The following is a 17,877-nucleotide window of genomic DNA, read 5'->3' as shown; positions in this document are numbered from 1 at the left end:
TTTCTCCAGTTGTGTTCCATTTTTTTTACAGCAGCTCTTCTCTTCCTTAATCAAGGAGAGAGCCAGGGGGCTGAGGGCTCAGCCCTTTTGGCCACATGCGCTTTCAGTGGTGCCATACAATCAAGGGTGTTTGTGATCCACTGGTTAAAATAGGCCACATGCATGTCAAGAATGCCAGTTAAGGCAGGGAGGTGGGGGACGGATGGAAAGGGGACGGATTGTAATATCTGTGAGAAGGGATCCCCCAAGATTGCATTCCTGTCTCTAGTCAGTGGCAGAGGTATTCCTGACTTTTTCAGTGCAGCACCCCATAGAAAGAGAAAGGAGCAAGAAAATGATCAAATTATATAAGGCTCTCTGCTGAAGAGACTTGCAAATTATAGGGCAGAGGAGTTGGCCTAACGGCTAGGGCGCTCGACCTCGGAACTGGGTTCGAGTCTCGGTAATGACGCTGAACATCCTGTGATTCTGGGCAAATCACTTAATCTCCCTGTGCCTAACAAAAAAAACAAAAAAAATGAATTTGTGTCCTCATGTAACGGGTGCTATGTAAAGCGCTCTGATACCTGATTGGATTCGGGTCAAGTTTGCGCTATATAAAACTCTGCCAAAACAAATATATATATATATTAGTAAAGATCAGATCAAGAGTGTGTCCCCGCTTATGTGGAGGGGACCGGACCAATTGTAAAAGATTCATAATTGCCATGGTGAAATTAAGCTGGGCGGCTTGAGAACAATTAGGATCCTTAACGTGTATGTTAATATCCCCAAGAATGGTGAAATTAGAATATTGCAAGGAAAGTTGGGCGATTGTATCAAACAGTTGAGAGAAACTTTTTGGCCAGTTGGGGGGGTCTATATATCAGCAGTCCTGATAAGGAAACAAAAATTAAGTCCCTCCAGATTACCTATTTGCCTCAATGAAGCTGAGGATCCCTCAAAAGAGTCCATATAACCGGCAGCAACGATGCCTCTCATTTTACTTCCTTCCCGGTTAGCGCATAAAATTCGATATTCTGGTAGGATGGCTAAAGCGAAATCTCTTGTTGCTCTTTCTTTCAGACAGGTTAAAAACACAAAATCCCAGGAATCATCAGATAGTAAATAAAATATGTAGAAGGAATGTTTAGGAAGCGATCTGCAATTGATGAGACAGGCCCTATATAAAGGCCATTTGTCAGGAGAAGATGAGGCCAGTATAGCAGGCAACTAATTCAGAGTACAGTTGGTGTCTGGTCCTTCTAAAAATCCCCCCAGTAAATACCAAGGCACAAGAGTCGCAAATAGAGTGATTAGAAATCATTTTTTCTAGATTGAAAAGCCTCAGAGGGTTGCAGGTACCGAATCTATAAGACAAAAGTATTTAGGGTAAGATCTCACCTGAGGGAAGCGTGTATAAACAGGCAGCATGGCTGGCACTGGACACAGACGGGTTTTCGGTTCACCAGCGGCATAGACTGCCTTAAGTAGAATGAGAGTGAGAGCAAGGAGGAGAGGTGTCCATCGTCTCAGCCGCTAGAGTGCTAACTAACCAAAATGGTGCCTCTGCAGCGGCACATAGGGGAAGGAAAAGATGGCGCTCCTTTCCCAAGTAAAGAATAAAGTGCTGATCAGTGCAAAAACATTCTCTCTTATAATTCTGATGAAGTGCAATCCGTACAGCAGTCTGCAATCTGTGCAGAGGTTCCAGTCACCAACAGTATATAACATTTTAAATCTTGAATTTCAGTTTCAATATTCGTCAACAGTTAAAAAAAACAACCCTCCTATAACTTGAAAACTTTAAAAATCAGCCGCAGAATAAGCATCAGTAGCAAAGAAAACCAACTGATTGCAGTCTCCGTAGTGGATGTCATGGTGGATATCATCCTTGCTTCCAGATGCAGTTCTATAAATTCTGTTCATGCCAGGCGCTGAGATAGATGTGTGACCTGGTGGGATATCCATTAGATAGACTCTTGTCAAGCCAATCTGTCAGATGTTCTTTTGTGCATTTTATCTTTGACCCACCAAGCCCTTGAGATGAGCACTATTAAAGATATTCGTGGGGCCTTTCTGCATTTGTTGGACCAACAGTCCTTGTTTAAATTACCTGTTGTGATGAGGTTTATAAAAGGTTCATAACACATCTCCTCTCAAACCATTTGTGATGCTACAGCGGGACCTTAATTTGCTCTTAACATTTCTCATGTGCATGCATTTTGACCTGATGCATATCTGCTCTCAGCATCACTTTAGTTTGACTAGCCTCCTCTTTGAGATCACTCAGCATATGAGTGAGCGTCAGGCACTGTCAATGCAACTGCCCTGGACCACCTTTTTTACCAGAAAGTTTGGTGTTGAGAACAAGGGCAACTTTCTTGCCTAAAGTTGTGACTCATTTGCTCGCTGGGCAATCTATCACCCTTCCTGCGTTCTTTGCCTCCTCTTTAACCCTTGAAGGAGAGGCTCCATCAGTTGGACCCCAAATAAGGTCTGAGCTTTTACATTGATGGTACCAAGGAACATTGTATGGACAAACAGTTTTTGTGGGGTTCTCCGGAGCAAAGAAAGGGAAGGCTGTGCAGAAGAGGACCTTGTCAAAGTGGATGCCCTCTACATCAAGATCAGATACACACTGGTTAAGTAAGAAGCAGACTCCAGAAAGTTTGAGAGCTCATTTCAATAGGGCCAAGGCTGTTACTACTGCATTGGCACATGGAGTTTCTGTCCTTGGCATCTGCCAGGGTGTGACATGGGCATCAGTGCACATGTTCTCAAAGAACTTATGCCTTGGCCACCAGGTTCAGAGGGAAGGACACTTTGACTGCTAAGTTCTGCAAGACTTTTTTATATGAGCACTGTCCCTAGACCCTCCTCCTTGGGGAGACACTGCATAATTGTTAATACTCTGTGACTGAGGGCCTGTAAAAAAATAATCAATAAACTGACATCGGTGCATAGGGATGCAGTCTATGCGGCTCTACTTTATCACAGCTGGGGCAGTATGAAACCCCACCGCGCCACCTAGTAGCTCCCAGGAGCATTGCTGTAAAAAGCTTCAGTATCCAGTCTGGCATCCGGGAAACATTTTAGGCTGAGGAATCAGTGGATAGATAGTGTAACCACCAGAAAGAGCGTTACCAAGGGTAAATAAATTGTTCATCAGATTTCAAATTTCTTTTGGTACACTTGACATCGAACTTCTCACTGGGCTTCTATAAGATCGCACAGGGAAGATCATGGACTGAAATGCAAGTTTTATAGGCTGCCAAGCACAGTTTTACAGGTCCATGCATACCCAGATGCTCCTGTCCAGGATTTGGATTTGCATTTTGAGACGTTATATTGTTTATCCCTTTATAAAACCAGGACTGCAAGCTCCAGAATGAAAAGAAAAAAGGTCTGTGTGAAGTAACGAGTCCTGTTTGAACAGGGCAAAGTTGGGGCTATGTTTAGTAATTCGTACAACAAGCTTTGAAGCATCAGAGAAAAACATTCTCATATTGTAGCCATAATAGTTCATCTCATCAATTTAGTGCTTGATAGATAGATAGAAAAAGTGCATGGTGATCATCAAAATGGATTGTGTGGCACTTTTATCCCTATGCTAGTGTATTTTGAATAAATATCACAGGTTAAAACATTATATTTAAATGCCCATTCAATGCCTGAAAAAGTCAAGTCAAGTATATTTATTGAGCGCACATATCACCCGAGGGTCTCATGGCGCTAGTGCACGACTCCAAATAAAGCCAAAGCATTATTTCAGACAGTATTCAGTGAAAAAAATGACTATCATTTTGTGATTTTATTTAGTTATGCACCTGTGCCACACACACATATGCAAGCCGATTCCATATCAAGGTTTTTATGAGGCATATCACATCTCTTTCCTACTGGGGTGTAAAGGTCATTCTCATTGCAAACAGTGATGGGATGATGTGCAAAATAACGAGTAATAACCAGTGGCTGAGATTTATTCAAGCATTCCATCAACACTTTTTTGGATACTTTAGTGTGTCCCCCTAAGTGGGAAGGGTATGCCCAGATGTGGGTCCTGTGAACACTGTCAGTAGAACTAAGCCATACCTAGCTTAGGAGCCCTAACTTAGGAAAACCGGTCCTGGATTGCTTTTCTTAAGGTTCAAAGAGGACCTGACCCGCCAGTTCGGACTGGACTGTTCCCATTGGTGCACATTCCAGACTGATTTGCATGTGTCTGGGTCCAAAATGAGGTGGCATGGTATCCAAATTACCGATGGACTGGGATGTGTCCCTGAGTAATTACCAGTGGCTGAGATTAATTACAGCATTCCATCCATCAGTTTTTGTATGCCCAGACATGTGTCCCGCACGCACTGTGTCACTGGAACCTAGCTGTGCCCGGCTGATGAGCCCTAATGAGGGTGGAACCAGTCCTGGGTTGCTTGTGTTCTGGTTCAGGGAGAACCTGGCCTGGCCTGGCAGTTCTGGCTCAAGTGTTCCCACTAGAGCAGGATCAAGACTGATTTGCATATGGCTGTGTCCATTCTGAGGGGGCATGGTGTGCAAATAATGATGGACAGTGATGCGGCCGAGTAATTACCTATGGCTTAGATGAATTCAAGCATATCATCCAGCACTCTTTTGGATACTTTAGTGCGTCCCCTTAAGTGGTGTGGGTATGCCCAGACGAGAGTCCTATGCACACTATGTCACTGGAACCTGGCTGATGAGCCCTAAGCCCTAACAAGAGCAAAACCGCTCCTGATTTGATTGTGTTACGGTTCAAGGAGAACTTGGTCTCGCAGCTCGGGCTGGACTGTTCCCATTGGAGCAGGATCAAGACTGATTTGCATATGGCTGGAGCTTAACGTAGGTGTTATGGTGTGGAAAATAACAATGGACTGGGATGCGGCCAGAGTAATTACCAGTGGCTGAGATTAATTAATGCATTCCATCCATCACTTTTTTGTATATATATTAGTTTTAAAAAAACGCCATGCACTGCTGGGGACTGGTCACTCCTTAATGGATGCATGCGTAATAAGTCAGCAGTGTGCAAATGGTAACATACCTGCTCATATAGAAAATTACTGGTCATAGGGTGCTACTGTATACTTAAGGAGACAATGCGATGTCTGCAATTTAGGAGTCTGTGCTGTCAAAAGGAGGCTATTCTGTCATATACTGAAGAATACTGTCATATAATGAAGATGCATTTGTGATATGGGGCTTTGTCGGCTTATTATTAGGCCATGGATTGCTTCATGAGTTATCATATGGAGTATTACGTTATACGTTGCCATTTGAGGCTATACTTTACCTAGGCGGCTTCAGTGGGCATATGTAGTTCATCAGTACCTTCAGATCATGGACTTAGATCACAATTTGGTGGACTGTATCTGGTGTGCATTGCACACAGGACACGGCTGAAGGCAGTCTCCTGTGTGCAATACATAATAGGCACGGATATCCATGCCCTGCTTGTACTAGGGGCAGTATAGACAATGCAGTATGTGGGCCAAGCCTACAATGTGTTCACAAACTGTACATCAGGGAGGGTGAGAAAAAGGTCCTTGGGTGGACCCTGTTAGTGATACAATTTCCCCAAGGCAAGTGACTTCTTCCTCTCTCATTAACATCTGCCCGTTCAGCACAACTCTCTCTCTCTCTCTCTCTCTCTCTCTCTCTCTCTCTCTCTCTCTCGGAAGAAGTCGACCTTCCAGGGACAAAATGCCTTTCAAAATAGGTGTACACCCACAAAACTGGGGGGGGCATATTTACAAGCCCCTATGGCCACAGGAACGTTCCTTTTACAGACGTTCCTGTGGCGATATGGACTTCTCCTTATTTACAAGGCAGTGTTAAGCCACTTAACATGGTTTAACGCTGCCTTGTAAATAAGGCACCCTTTCCGCTATACTTAGCGTGAAAGGGGTGGGCAAAGGGTGTTGCGGTGGGCGTTCCATCACAACAATCATTGATTTTGACGCTGCCCCCTATTTACAAGGGTGGTGTAAATAGGAGGCAGCGCCAAAATTAAGACAAAGAAAACCTGGTCTTAACATGGGGAAATGAGAAGAAATGCTTTATTTCTCCTCGTTTTTGCTGTTTCAATGTGTGCTGCATTGCGCAGCTCACATAGAAACAGCAAAACGTCATGCATGATTGTTTTTGTACAGGAAGGTGTGCCTTCCTGCACATAAACAATCATTTTAAAAATGACGAGTTGCATCTTCTATGTGTTCAGCACAAAGCAGCACACATAGAAGTTATAAATCGCTATTTACAATTGTTTATGTGCAGGAAGGGACACCTTTGTGGAATTTCACTTGAGCAAGTAGACACTTTATATTTGAGTATACAAAAATACAATTAATTAAAATCCCCAGGAATGCTCATTGGAAAACGAGTGCTCGTGGAAGGTCTGCTCCCCATATATCGACTCCAAATATTGATGGGACACACTATTGAGAACAAAATATCAAAACAATCTCATTCACAGGTACCTAAGAGTAGATTCTCCAAACCTTAACTTCACATAAATGTACCTGGGTGGTACATATGTCTTCAAGTTACATAGATGTGGAGTTAGGAATAGTAAATCTGTGCTTTCCTGATGCACTCACCTTTTGATAATCTATCAGGATATTCTGTGAGTCAGTAATTAGTAGTACAATCCTTGTGGAAACATTTGTAAATTCCTCAAATTTGAAAATTTACACCAGACGTGACAGCTCACAGAATCCATTTTTTGCACTAAACTAGACTCTAATTGGAGCCACTCCCTCCTTGCTGCACTGTAGGCGCCTTCTCTTATGTCTGAGGATCATCATCGTCAGCTTCGCCAGTACAGCCCGTTTCCGTAACTGTAAAGGGACCTGCTACAATCGACTCCAGTCTCGCTGATGTCTAATTCTTTTCAACACATTTCAGATCCACTTTAGTTTTAATTATTCACATTATGTCCATATACATATATGTATAGCCAGTGTTATGCATAATTTATGCTCTACGCTCCAACAAGCAACACATCTGCGTCTTCTGCATTAGAGAAACTGCATTAAAATGCTAGTGTTTTTATTTGTTCTTGCATTGTGAGGTATTTCACAAAAGGCTGAAACGTGTCTTCATTTTGGTTAAAAACTTTTCAACCGCAGTCGACATAAATTATAGAAATGTGGAAAATGGTCTTAAGCAAGTTATTTTTTGCAGGTGTTTCCAGCTACGACAACCAACAATGTATTTTCATACCAGAATCTACCTGTTACTCAAGGACCACAGTCTTTCATTAACCCTGTAAACAAGAATGGCCTTCAGATGAGGACAAACCAAGCCACTACAGTCCAAACTGCACCCTCACACACCAATGAGGTAAGTAATGTTTACTTTTGCTTTATGAATCAGTTTGACTTTTTACTTTCCCACTACTATTGCATGTTGAAAAGAAAGAGGAACCGCAGACATTGATTCTGCAAAAGGTTAGCTGTAGCAGAAAGGATATCATTAACGCTCTCCTATTTGCCACTGAAGTAGGAAACAGCGGTGTACCCAAAATCATGTGTGTCCCCGCAGAATGTAGTGGAGGGCTCCCAGACTTCTATCTCAGAGATATTGTAGGCTTTGGGCTAAATGGGGGCTTCCTGAACGGTGAGGGCCATCTGTGCCACAGAGGCTGGACTTGTCTGCGTTACCCCCCTGGAAGTATGGACAGTACAGGTAATGCATATGTTTTAAAAGTGCTTACTTTCAGTTTCTGCGACTCACTTTAAGATACCTGAGCTAGGCTAGAAAGGGCAGTACCAGTTAACAATCCATGGCTAAAAATCACTGTGCACATGGAATTTAAATTAGATTTATTGTTTGCTCGATCCATATGTTGAGAAAAACAATTAAGGAGTAATTGCACAAAGATTTACAAAAGATGAATTAAGTGGAAAAAATAAACTAAAGAACACTTTTTTCGGATGTACTTGAAAAATGTGCATATCATGATTACTACGGAGATATATGTTCATGATAATTTAAAGAAGAGCTAAAAATAAAGTCGAGATTGTTTGAAGAAGGTAGTAGTTCAGAAGGAGCAAATTAAATGCAAGAGAGCGTATGAAGTCAGTATGCACAAAAATAGTACAGTTTTCTAATGGTTGAATATGTGTAGGATGACACATAGTCAAAAGAACAAAACTTACAAATTAAAAATAAAAACAAAAAAATGAATCAGAAACAGGAAAAAGTTCCAGTGTTTGGTATTTTATTTTATTTTTTTAAATAAAAAGGTGTTAGTTGAGAGAAATGTAAACTTCACTCATATGGTGGAAGTTCAGTGGGAGATGAGGAGGCTTGGGAACATTGGTACAAGTGACAAAGACTCATAGAATGCAAATATGCATGCGTCTACAGGAGCAAATAACCAAAGCTGAAAGGAAATTTTATAAAATAAAGGAGGCAAGGTAGTGAGAGAAGATGGGTTGATGAGATGGTGTGTTGCACCAGATATATTTGCCCACTTTCTTCAGTATAGACTCTAGGAGAAACTCTTCCCAACTACCCTTCCTGAGCAGCAACCCCAACACCCCCGTCCCCAGCAGCCGTGGTCCGTGCAGGTAACAACGGTGGGGCTGGGTAAGGGAGAATTATTTATTTAATTCTCTATCGGCATTGTCCCTCGAAATCCCCCCCTTACCCAGCTACACCACTGTTACCTGCATGGACCGCGGCTGCACCCCAGCCACCGCCCAACGCCCCCATCCTCACCCCCACACACACAATGGGAAAAAAATTCCTACTTCATCAATTCACTTTTGGACATAATGGTTTTGATCTACTTGGAATGTAGTCTTTTGATGTTCTGGCTAATAGGTATAATATGAACTTGTGAGCCACATGTTCAAGTTCTGTCATTATTATGCAGCGTTGTATTTTTCAGCAGTGAAATAAAATGGGAACTAATTATGACGGGTTGATAGTTTCATAGAACATTTCCAAAGAGCGCATGTAAAAGTGTGATCTCAGTCATATATTTTTCTTAACTGAGCACATTTCTATGTGACTTTGCACCACAAAAATCACATATATTCTAGTAATGGCTTATCGGGATGATTGTTTACACCTGTGCGCCACTCAGGTGAATAAATATAATAATTGATGGTGGCAGATTCATTTTGGTGATTAAAAAGACGTGAATTTGCACTTGGAGCTGAATTTAGTCACAAACAATAATACATCAGTGTTGCTCAGTAAACACCTCATAGGAGTGGGTTGTGAATTTTAGAGGGAAGGGACACCTGCAAAAAGTGATGATCATACCAAAACTCGGAGGTTTGTGGGTAGCTGCAAACTTTTTTGCAGATATTTTTCCTGCCTAAAAACTGCTGCAGATTTATTTCTGTTAAAACAGAATGAAATTAGTCTTTAATGTGGCAAAGGAGAGCAGACACCTCCAAAACAGGTACCCTAAAACTAGCCAAAATGTAGGGCTTGTTGAGAAATAAAAAGTAATTCAGCACAAGTCCAGTCATGCGGCTGCATTCACACACTCAGACTTGTAAGCTTGCTATGATTTACAATGACAGTGGCAGCTTCTTTGTCAATTCCAAATAAGTTGGAATTTAGGCACATGCCAAGAAGTTACTCTTTATTAGCAGAATTGTTTCTTCATTCTGGTTTGGGTTTTGTGTACCTTGGAATATCTTTGGTCGGCTTACTTAAGGCCACACATGTTTTCTGTCTGTGTGTGTGAAAGGCAGTACAACCTCTTCAAAATCTGAAAGGAAGATTGGCTCACCAACACCTTTTTGTTTCCTGCTACAAAACGGGGCATTCCAGAAACACAATTTTTCCCAAAAAGACAAAGACCAAAATTTAGATCATGGCTATTGAACAATGTGGCTATAGCTAAGAACATAAAGACAAACACAAGCAAATGCTCACTAGGAGAAAAAGTTCATACACAGTAGAATTGTTTCAAGTAGTTTTACCACACTTGTCATGTCCACTTTTTCACACTGCTCTTGCGCTTGTCTTATGTGAGAGCAGAGATATTTGTCATGCTGAGTAAAGGTTGTGCCGTGGCTCTAGCCATGAAACTTCATGGTGATGTAACTATTTAAACTGGACTCAACAGTGGAAATTGTGGGGGAAGATGAGTTATCCTTGCTCGTCTACTGCCACACTAGTGATGGGAACATTTATATTGGAAGAGCAGTGAGGTAAGGATGTCGAACTCAGAGAGTGAGGGATGTAGTAATGAGAAAGGCAGTCAATGGGAGATAAGGGAACAATTTAAAAGAGCCCAATTCACAAAGATTTTGTTGTGAGTATGCACATTTTACTCTTGCATTACCTGTGCTTTCTGAATTCCAAGAGAACGCCAATAGTACTACTGGCTTACTCCTATACTAGTCCCGCTTTACTCTTGAATTGCAAGAGTAAGTCAGAAGTAATCCTTGCTTTCTCCAGGGGTACAAGACTAAGTCACACTTATTCCTTTAAAACTCTTTGTTAATCCTCGCAGAGTTTATAGAAGATTACTTCTGCATTTCGTACATTTGATGTGTTTCCTCTCCAGACATCTGACAGTCTTCTGACATTCTTAGTAAGGCCTAGAAATCGTAAACATTGGTTATTATTTAGTTCTCTAGACTCATTCTGGTATCTGTGGTGAAAAGTAGTGTTTCTACTATTTTTGTTGTAGAGGAAGTGAGGGGGGCAGGTAACTCTTACTGGACCCTGTCTGCCATATCCAAAATGTTTTTATAATACATTTAGATGCAGACCACTGGAGATGACCTGCTCTGTACACCCCTCCCACTACATAATGATACAAAAAAATGCATTGTAAGTCTTTCTTCTGTATCTATTGTGCAATAGACTTAGCAGAGAAAACATTTTTCTACAGATAGTATTTCTACTGTTTTTATTGCAGAACACGACAGTTTCCTAAATTTTCCAAGAGAACGTTTAAGTCACTAACAATACTCCTGTTGTAGGTGGCCAATCGTGCTTACCTCCCCTGCTACATATTTAAAAGAAAGATTACTATCTATGTCTTAATCACATTTTAGTACTGTTTCTATGTCTATAAGGCTATACAAATTACGAGAAATATTACCTTCTCCAATAGTAATAGAAACAGGGTTTCTACTTTAAGCACAGCAGAGCATGTGGGAGGGTTTTAATTTAAGAAAATGTTTTTTTGCCTTCTTGTGGGAACTTCACCTTGCCCTAAGGGCATAAATGCACCTCCGCCCACCCCCGGGCTCTTTTTAATGCACTCTTTGCTTTCATCCTCTCCAGGAGAGTTGAAGTTCGGGTTAAGTTCCTTCCTGAATCACTGCATAATTCCATAGGAAGGATTATTAAACACCTCACAAAAAAATGATCACCACGATTTTTGTTAATGGAGAACCATGAATATTTTGTGGTAATTGCAAGAGAATTCTCCCAGATCAACTTAGGAGTACCAGCGCATATGATGAAATAACTGATTTCCAGTGACAGGGACTGTCCATAAGATGTCAACTAATTGAAAATGGTTTGTAACTGGTATATCTCTGCCTTACAAGGGCATATTATGAAATATCTGTTGTACAAGCCAAGAATCTGTCTTTGATATAGGGACTGCTTTATTCTATGGTGTCATACCCGAAGTGCATCAGTGGTGTATACACCCATCCATACCTTAAAATAAAGCAAGGATATACTTAGAAAACAATCTTACTAGCTTTACCAAGGCTTATCTTGTATAGTTGGGTTTTTGCCATATTGTAATTGGCTATGCTACCCCTGAAATTCCCCTTCTATCTTCCGTTGCATACCACAACACCATTAGTCTCTTCTAAATGGAAAGCTATGTGTATTATGTGTTTTGTCTATTATTTGGGTTATTTAAATAGATGTTGTGTCTTAAAAATCATTGCAAATATAATACGATAAATCATGAAGAACACCCTTTAAGAACGTATTTCATTTATGGGCTAGTTGTCTTTCATCTGTGTATGTATACTGAAGAATCCCCTTTCTTGTCCCATACCAATAGCTGTACATTAATGTCATATTTTAAAGGGAAAGTACAGTTTTCAACTTCAAGACCAGGGGCCCCTATATATTAACATTTTATGTACAGTAAGAAATTAAGAATGTACTCATCAGAATTGTTATCCTGCCTTCTGGGGAGCAACTACTTGGGTTGAAGGGGTATCCCAATGTAGACTGAGCAGGCTGTCAACAAAGTCATTGTCATTTTTTATTTCACCATTTGTAGCCATTAAAAAGTTCATTCCATTGTGCATTTTGTGTGAGTTTCTAATGGCCTTTTTGTGTTTTTCCATAGCCTGCTCCATCATCTCAGTCTCCATACATTATACCTCCACATTCTATGTTTAGCAATCCATCAAACAAGACAAAAGACCCTCCACGTTATGAAGAGGCAATAAAGCAAGCCCGCAAAATGCAGGCTTCTCATCCAGAGGTAGGCTGAAAATTATGAAAGGTCCTTCTCACTTGTCTGCCATACTACAACTGATCTACACTCATCATGCATGTTACCATGCTCCTGGTTAAGGCGCAGAGCTTTCCAATTGAAACACAGCAGTCAACCAGTTACATGTACTTGTTCTAATGTATATTTTCTAGCAAAGTTGTTAATCATTATGTTAGTAATCCACTATTTCATTCCTCTGCTTCATTTCATGGTAGTTGATATAGTATGTAAAGTTTTGTCCTGAGTTAATTGTGTGGCGCATCAGCCAGGGTGGCTGGCTCCGGAGCACGGGGCTCACAGTTCGATCCCCAGCGCCGGAGGCAGATCGTCTCAGTATCATGTGACTCAGGCAATAACTCACCTAATCTCCCTGATGCCCCCGAGCGCCTTGAGACCCTTACGGGTGATTAGTTTGCGCTTTACAAATACCGGGTTATTAACCTGTCCTTGAAGTACTGAGGGTCAGACTCAGAGGTCCAAATTACCTTCTGCCATTCTCGTTCTCTGCTCATTCTCACTTTCTAGCGGTCTACAAAGCTGCCACTTGGCTTCTTGTACAACCCTTCACAAGTTCCACATCTCTGAGTCCAAGTTAAATTGAACAGTTCTCCGCTATGTTTTCTACAAAAAACATAGATTATTTCCATGCCAACACCCTGTACTCACCCTTGGTAGACACCTACGTTAGGTGTAGGATAAAATGTATAGAAAAATATAGTTGGATGTAATTATGTATTTTGAGAACTTTCTTAGGCAGGGTAATACTAACTGTGAAGGTCTACCTATTCACAACCTTGGTGGTAAAATGCCTATTTGGGACCAATTTTATTTGGCTACTTATGGAAAAGGAATAATTAGTACTGAGAAATAAAGGGAGCATCTTCCTCTATTGTATAGATATTTTATAAGTTAAGGGCCTTTAAGGACACTAGAATGGCGCTGAACTCAAGGATTTTCACTTAGAGTAATTGTGATTTTTTTTCCTGTTATTTTAAATATTGATAAACTTACATTATAAAAAACAACACTTTTCAGTCAAATACATTATTTGTACACTCCATTCATGTTTTTACAGTCGAGCGTTTCATGTACTGGTGGTCCCCCATCTGGCTAGCTGACTAGTCCTGCTCGAAGCATTTGTTGCTGAGGAATCGTGAAGAGGTTGAAAGTGCTGCGTGGCAGTCAGGGATCCATTTTGCATTCTGGGCAGAGTTCTCAACCTCTTCAGGTGTACCCCGCACTAGTGCTTCTGGCATAACCAGTAGGCTGTCCAGCTGGTCAGTTTCCCAAAAGGAAAAGCGTCTCTGGAAAGTACCTAAAGGAATTACAAAATATACTTTGTGGACAACAGTGTGCGCAATCTAATGGATTGAGATAATTTGAAGTAACTATAAAAAAAAACTCAAGTCTTACAAAACGCCATGTAACAAGAACAAAAAAGCCATCTAGGAGCAAAAGCAGCCTTTTACTCAAACATCAACATTATGGCATCAGATTGGTCGGGGAATATTTAACATCTTCCATGTCATGAGCAACCCAGGTGCTTCGATAAAACCCATTTCGTGACCCAACCACACAGCAAGGAGATAAGAATAGAGAATGATGAAAAAATATCCACAATTGTCAACACTGAATGTGTCTGAAAAATGCAAAATATTCATATATTGAGATCATAAATCAAAGGCAGCAAACTTCATAACAAAAGAAAGATCTTGATCAATAGCTCAAATAAAAAAGATCAATAACATTGAAAAAATCTACAGAACCCTTTGGGTTATGTGATTAAACCCGTTTTTGGTTAAAATGATGTGGTTGAGATTAAACTGTACAAAGGATTGATTCAGTGAGAAGCGTGTCTCTGCTACAGACCCATGAGTAGCGGGAATTAACCCAGTGCATGCTAACAGTGAGTGAACTGATCAACATAACAAATGACAACATGCATAAAAACAGAGTCCTTTGCTATATTTTTACGCGAGGGCATCCAGTGAGATCCAGTCTCTTTGATAAAAAAATTATGCAAATTTGCTTAATGCTAATTTTCCTTAAATTTGGTAATTTCACAAATTTCACCGGTGTAATAAAAGTTACACCGAGGGCCAACATTACTTTCTGATTCACACATTTTCACCCACTGTCTCCAAATTTCCCTGCTGCACAAGCATGGTAGCCCACGGCTTTTCAGAGTTCAGCTGCCATCTAAAAACACTGATCAACCTCTTAGTAAACAGAAGAGTCAGGACCATCTTAATTTGAAGACAAGTGCATCATGTACATTTTGAATTAAAACCCCTAGGGGCATATTCACCAACCCCTATCGCCACGGGAACGTCACTTTTTTTGACGTTCCCATGGCGATAGGGCCAGCGCCCTATTCTCCAGGCTGCGTTAACCTACTTAACGTGGCTTAAAGCCATGTTAAGTGGCTTAACGCTGCCTTGAGAATAGGGCCCCTTTCACGCTAAACTTAGCGTGAAAGGGGGCGTGCAGTGGGTGTTGCGGTGGGCGTACCACCGCAACACCCATTGAGTTTGACGCTACCGCCTATTATTAAGGGCGGTGAAAATAGGAGGTAGCGCCAAACTTAAGACCTAGAAAAATCAGGTCTTAAGGTGGCGAAATGAGGAGAAAACATTTATTTCTCCTCGATTTTGCTTTCTCCATGTGTGCTGCATGTAGCAGCACACATGGAAAAAGCAAACTGGCATTTTCGGTTTGTTAATGCACAGGAAGGGACACCTTCCTGTGCATTAACAGGCCTCCCTGCTCGTAGACACCCTGGCGCTCTGGTGCAAGGGTGCCTGTTTTGGCGATAAATCGTGAGATTTATCGCCGTCGATGTGGGTAAAGCCAGTCTGCACCACATTCTTGTGAATAGGGTGCAGAATGGCGTTTCCGAAGTGGTGGTGAGAGGCATTAAGCCAAGGAGGCTAACGCCTCTCACCGCCACTTCATTGTGAATATCTCCCCTAGTGTTTTCTTTTTGTCACGAAATGGTCATTCAGTATGCTTTAACTAATTTGATGCTGACGTTAATTAGCATTTGTACAGCACATTACCTGCAATTAGTATGTCATTGCACGGAGTTCGGTAGCCTGTATGATATTCCAAACATTGCATTGCTGGTGGGGAAGTCCCTTGCTCAATGTATGAAAAATTACCTTAAGTCAAAAAGTTATTTACTTTAGAAAAAAAGAGCAACCCAGTGAATGCAGTGTTTTCTAAAAGTGTGCCTCCTTAAAATGTACTCTTCTTAATTTATATTAAAATTGCTCTTTATCTGTCAACATTTATTCTTATTACTTTTTATGTTTGGAGTGTATTCCGGCTTAGAGCAGTGGTTACGGGTCTTCTGTACAACAATATCAAATACAGTAAAATGTCCTGGCTTTTAAGCCCTATGTTACGTTTGTTCTCACCTCTATGTTTCCAAGCAATCATATATTGGTTGTTTACTGTATTGCTGTGAGCTGGCCTCATGGAAAATCCAGAGAGGGCTGCTTGTAATGAACAGGACTCTGGTGCTGTGCCTATGGGCAGGAAATATTCACTGTGTTTGCATTTTCTGTCATAGACTTCCAACGCCCACAGTCAACAGATGGACGACCTCTTTGATATACTCATTAAGAGCGGGGGTGAGTATGACAATATTTAGATAGGGTATAATGCAGCTGGTTAGTATAACTTTGTCTTTGTTCATTTGTGTTAGTAAAAATAATGTCTCTGACTAGGACTGGGAGCTATAAAATAGCAGAGTCGACTGTACATCTGGTATTTTCATGCTGACAGCTCAGAGACATGTTGTAACCTTTAAAAGCTGGTTTGGCAGCTGCATTCAAGGAGAAATTCTGGTCTGCCACCATGTGAGATTCCTTTGGTAAATGGGTGGGCTTAGAACAGCTATCCTTCGGATGTATGATGAACGGAAAACAGTGCCTTGCAGTGAAGATTCATAATTTGTATTGAAAGTGCAGCGAAATAGACGAAACAACAGTATGACACAATACCAAGTTGACAAAAAAGTGAAGTTTCAAGACAATACATACGGTGGCCACCTAGGCAGACTCATTTTCCTGATAGTTTGCTAGGAAATGGTCAAGTTTACTGAGTCACTAATGTGATGTTTTTTGTGTGTTGTATGTGAAAGTTGTGAGTGCATGTATCTTCGATAGGACATCTCCGGCTGAGATTTTTGACGGAACTAGACTTGTGTGGCATTGTACATTTGTTCAACTATTCTGCGAGAATAGCTGGGTTAAAAGACGAAGTGATGAATTTTAGTTGTTATTTTTGTGTTTTGGAAAAAACGAATGATCTATAATGTGACAGTTTAATGTAGAACCACGGGAACATGGCCTTGGATGTACTTTACTGATTCACAGTGAAAGCACATATAAATAGAACTTTAAAGATCTTAGAAGTGCAACAGTCATCCCCTTATTACACATTATAGTCTATGGTTTAAAGTGTAAAGGGGATACTTAGAGGTCGGCGAAGGTTGAATATTCACCAAAACTTTGTTGGTTCTCCTTACGCCTAATTGAGAGAATATATTTGCACTCTAAATAGAGCCAAAGGGATACCCGCCCTCCAGGCTTTACAGAGCCAAACGTATATAGGCTAATTGTAGGGCATGGGTACTCACAAACATTTCCCTGGGGGCCACAAAGTACTGTCTGTGGCTTCCCGAGGGCCGCACCGATCAGGGCCGGCTTTAGGGTGGTGCGACTGGTGCCACCGCACCGGGTGCTGGCTTTCTGGAGGCGCCGTGTTTGAAAATGTATTATGCTTTTGAAGCACCTGCTGCAGCGTTTCTTTCCCCTGGCCTCGCAAAAATGTCAAGATAACTCCTGTGATTAATTATCTTCCTGGAGAGAGATTAGCGTTTTGTATAGCTGAGATTTTGACTTAGGTGAAGTTAGTGCAGAGGGTTAATATGCCTGCTGCAAAGAACTTGTACCAAGTAGATTACAGAGTGCGTATGATGTAAACAGATCAGCAGATTACTGCTTTTAAAAGAGACATCCTTTTGTTACTTGCAATTTATAACTTAAAGTCCTAATATAGAATAGTGAGCTATTAACTTTCATCATAGAACTGCCTACACGTTGCAAAGTATAGAACATTGATTAATGTTGCTTATAGGGTTAATTTGGGTAGAAATGGATTCTTATTATTAAAGAAAACTCCCAACTATGCGGTTTCTTTTTCGAATCTGAGTTTGTGCTTCTCCACACAAAGCACTCTTAAACTATACTGCCTACCAGTATGGATGACATGTGACTCCCACACTTTTAGTCCTTTGGCTTATGTAACATTTCCTTTACACTGATTTACACACGTATGATTGATTGTCTATGTGTAATGTGCATGTGATGCAAAGTGCTTGGACACTCTACACTGGTATGAGTGGCGCGCTATATAAC

At 41.0% G+C, this 17,877-nt stretch overlaps 1 protein-coding gene across 4 annotated transcripts in view; it reads left to right on the top strand.

The window, feature by feature from the left end:
- Nucleotides 1-17,877, top strand: part of MRTFB (myocardin related transcription factor B) — a 275,157-nt gene that overhangs the window by 215,672 nt on the left and 41,608 nt on the right. For all 4 annotated transcript variants that reach the window (XM_085628295.1, XM_085628294.1, XM_085628293.1 and 1 more), the window contains 3 exons: nucleotides 7,183-7,341; nucleotides 12,302-12,439; nucleotides 16,026-16,086. In XM_085628295.1, the coding sequence (XP_085484421.1) occupies nucleotides 7,183-7,341; nucleotides 12,302-12,439; nucleotides 16,026-16,086 (358 nt within the window). The remainder of the gene's footprint in view (nucleotides 1-7,182; nucleotides 7,342-12,301; nucleotides 12,440-16,025; nucleotides 16,087-17,877) is intronic.

The sequence above is a fragment of the Triturus cristatus genome, chromosome 10 (genome assembly GCF_964204655.1).
Source record: "Triturus cristatus chromosome 10, aTriCri1.1, whole genome shotgun sequence".
In the NCBI taxonomy this organism is placed as follows: domain Eukaryota; kingdom Metazoa; phylum Chordata; class Amphibia; order Caudata; family Salamandridae; genus Triturus; species Triturus cristatus.
This window is presented reverse-complemented; position numbering and strand designations above follow the sequence as displayed.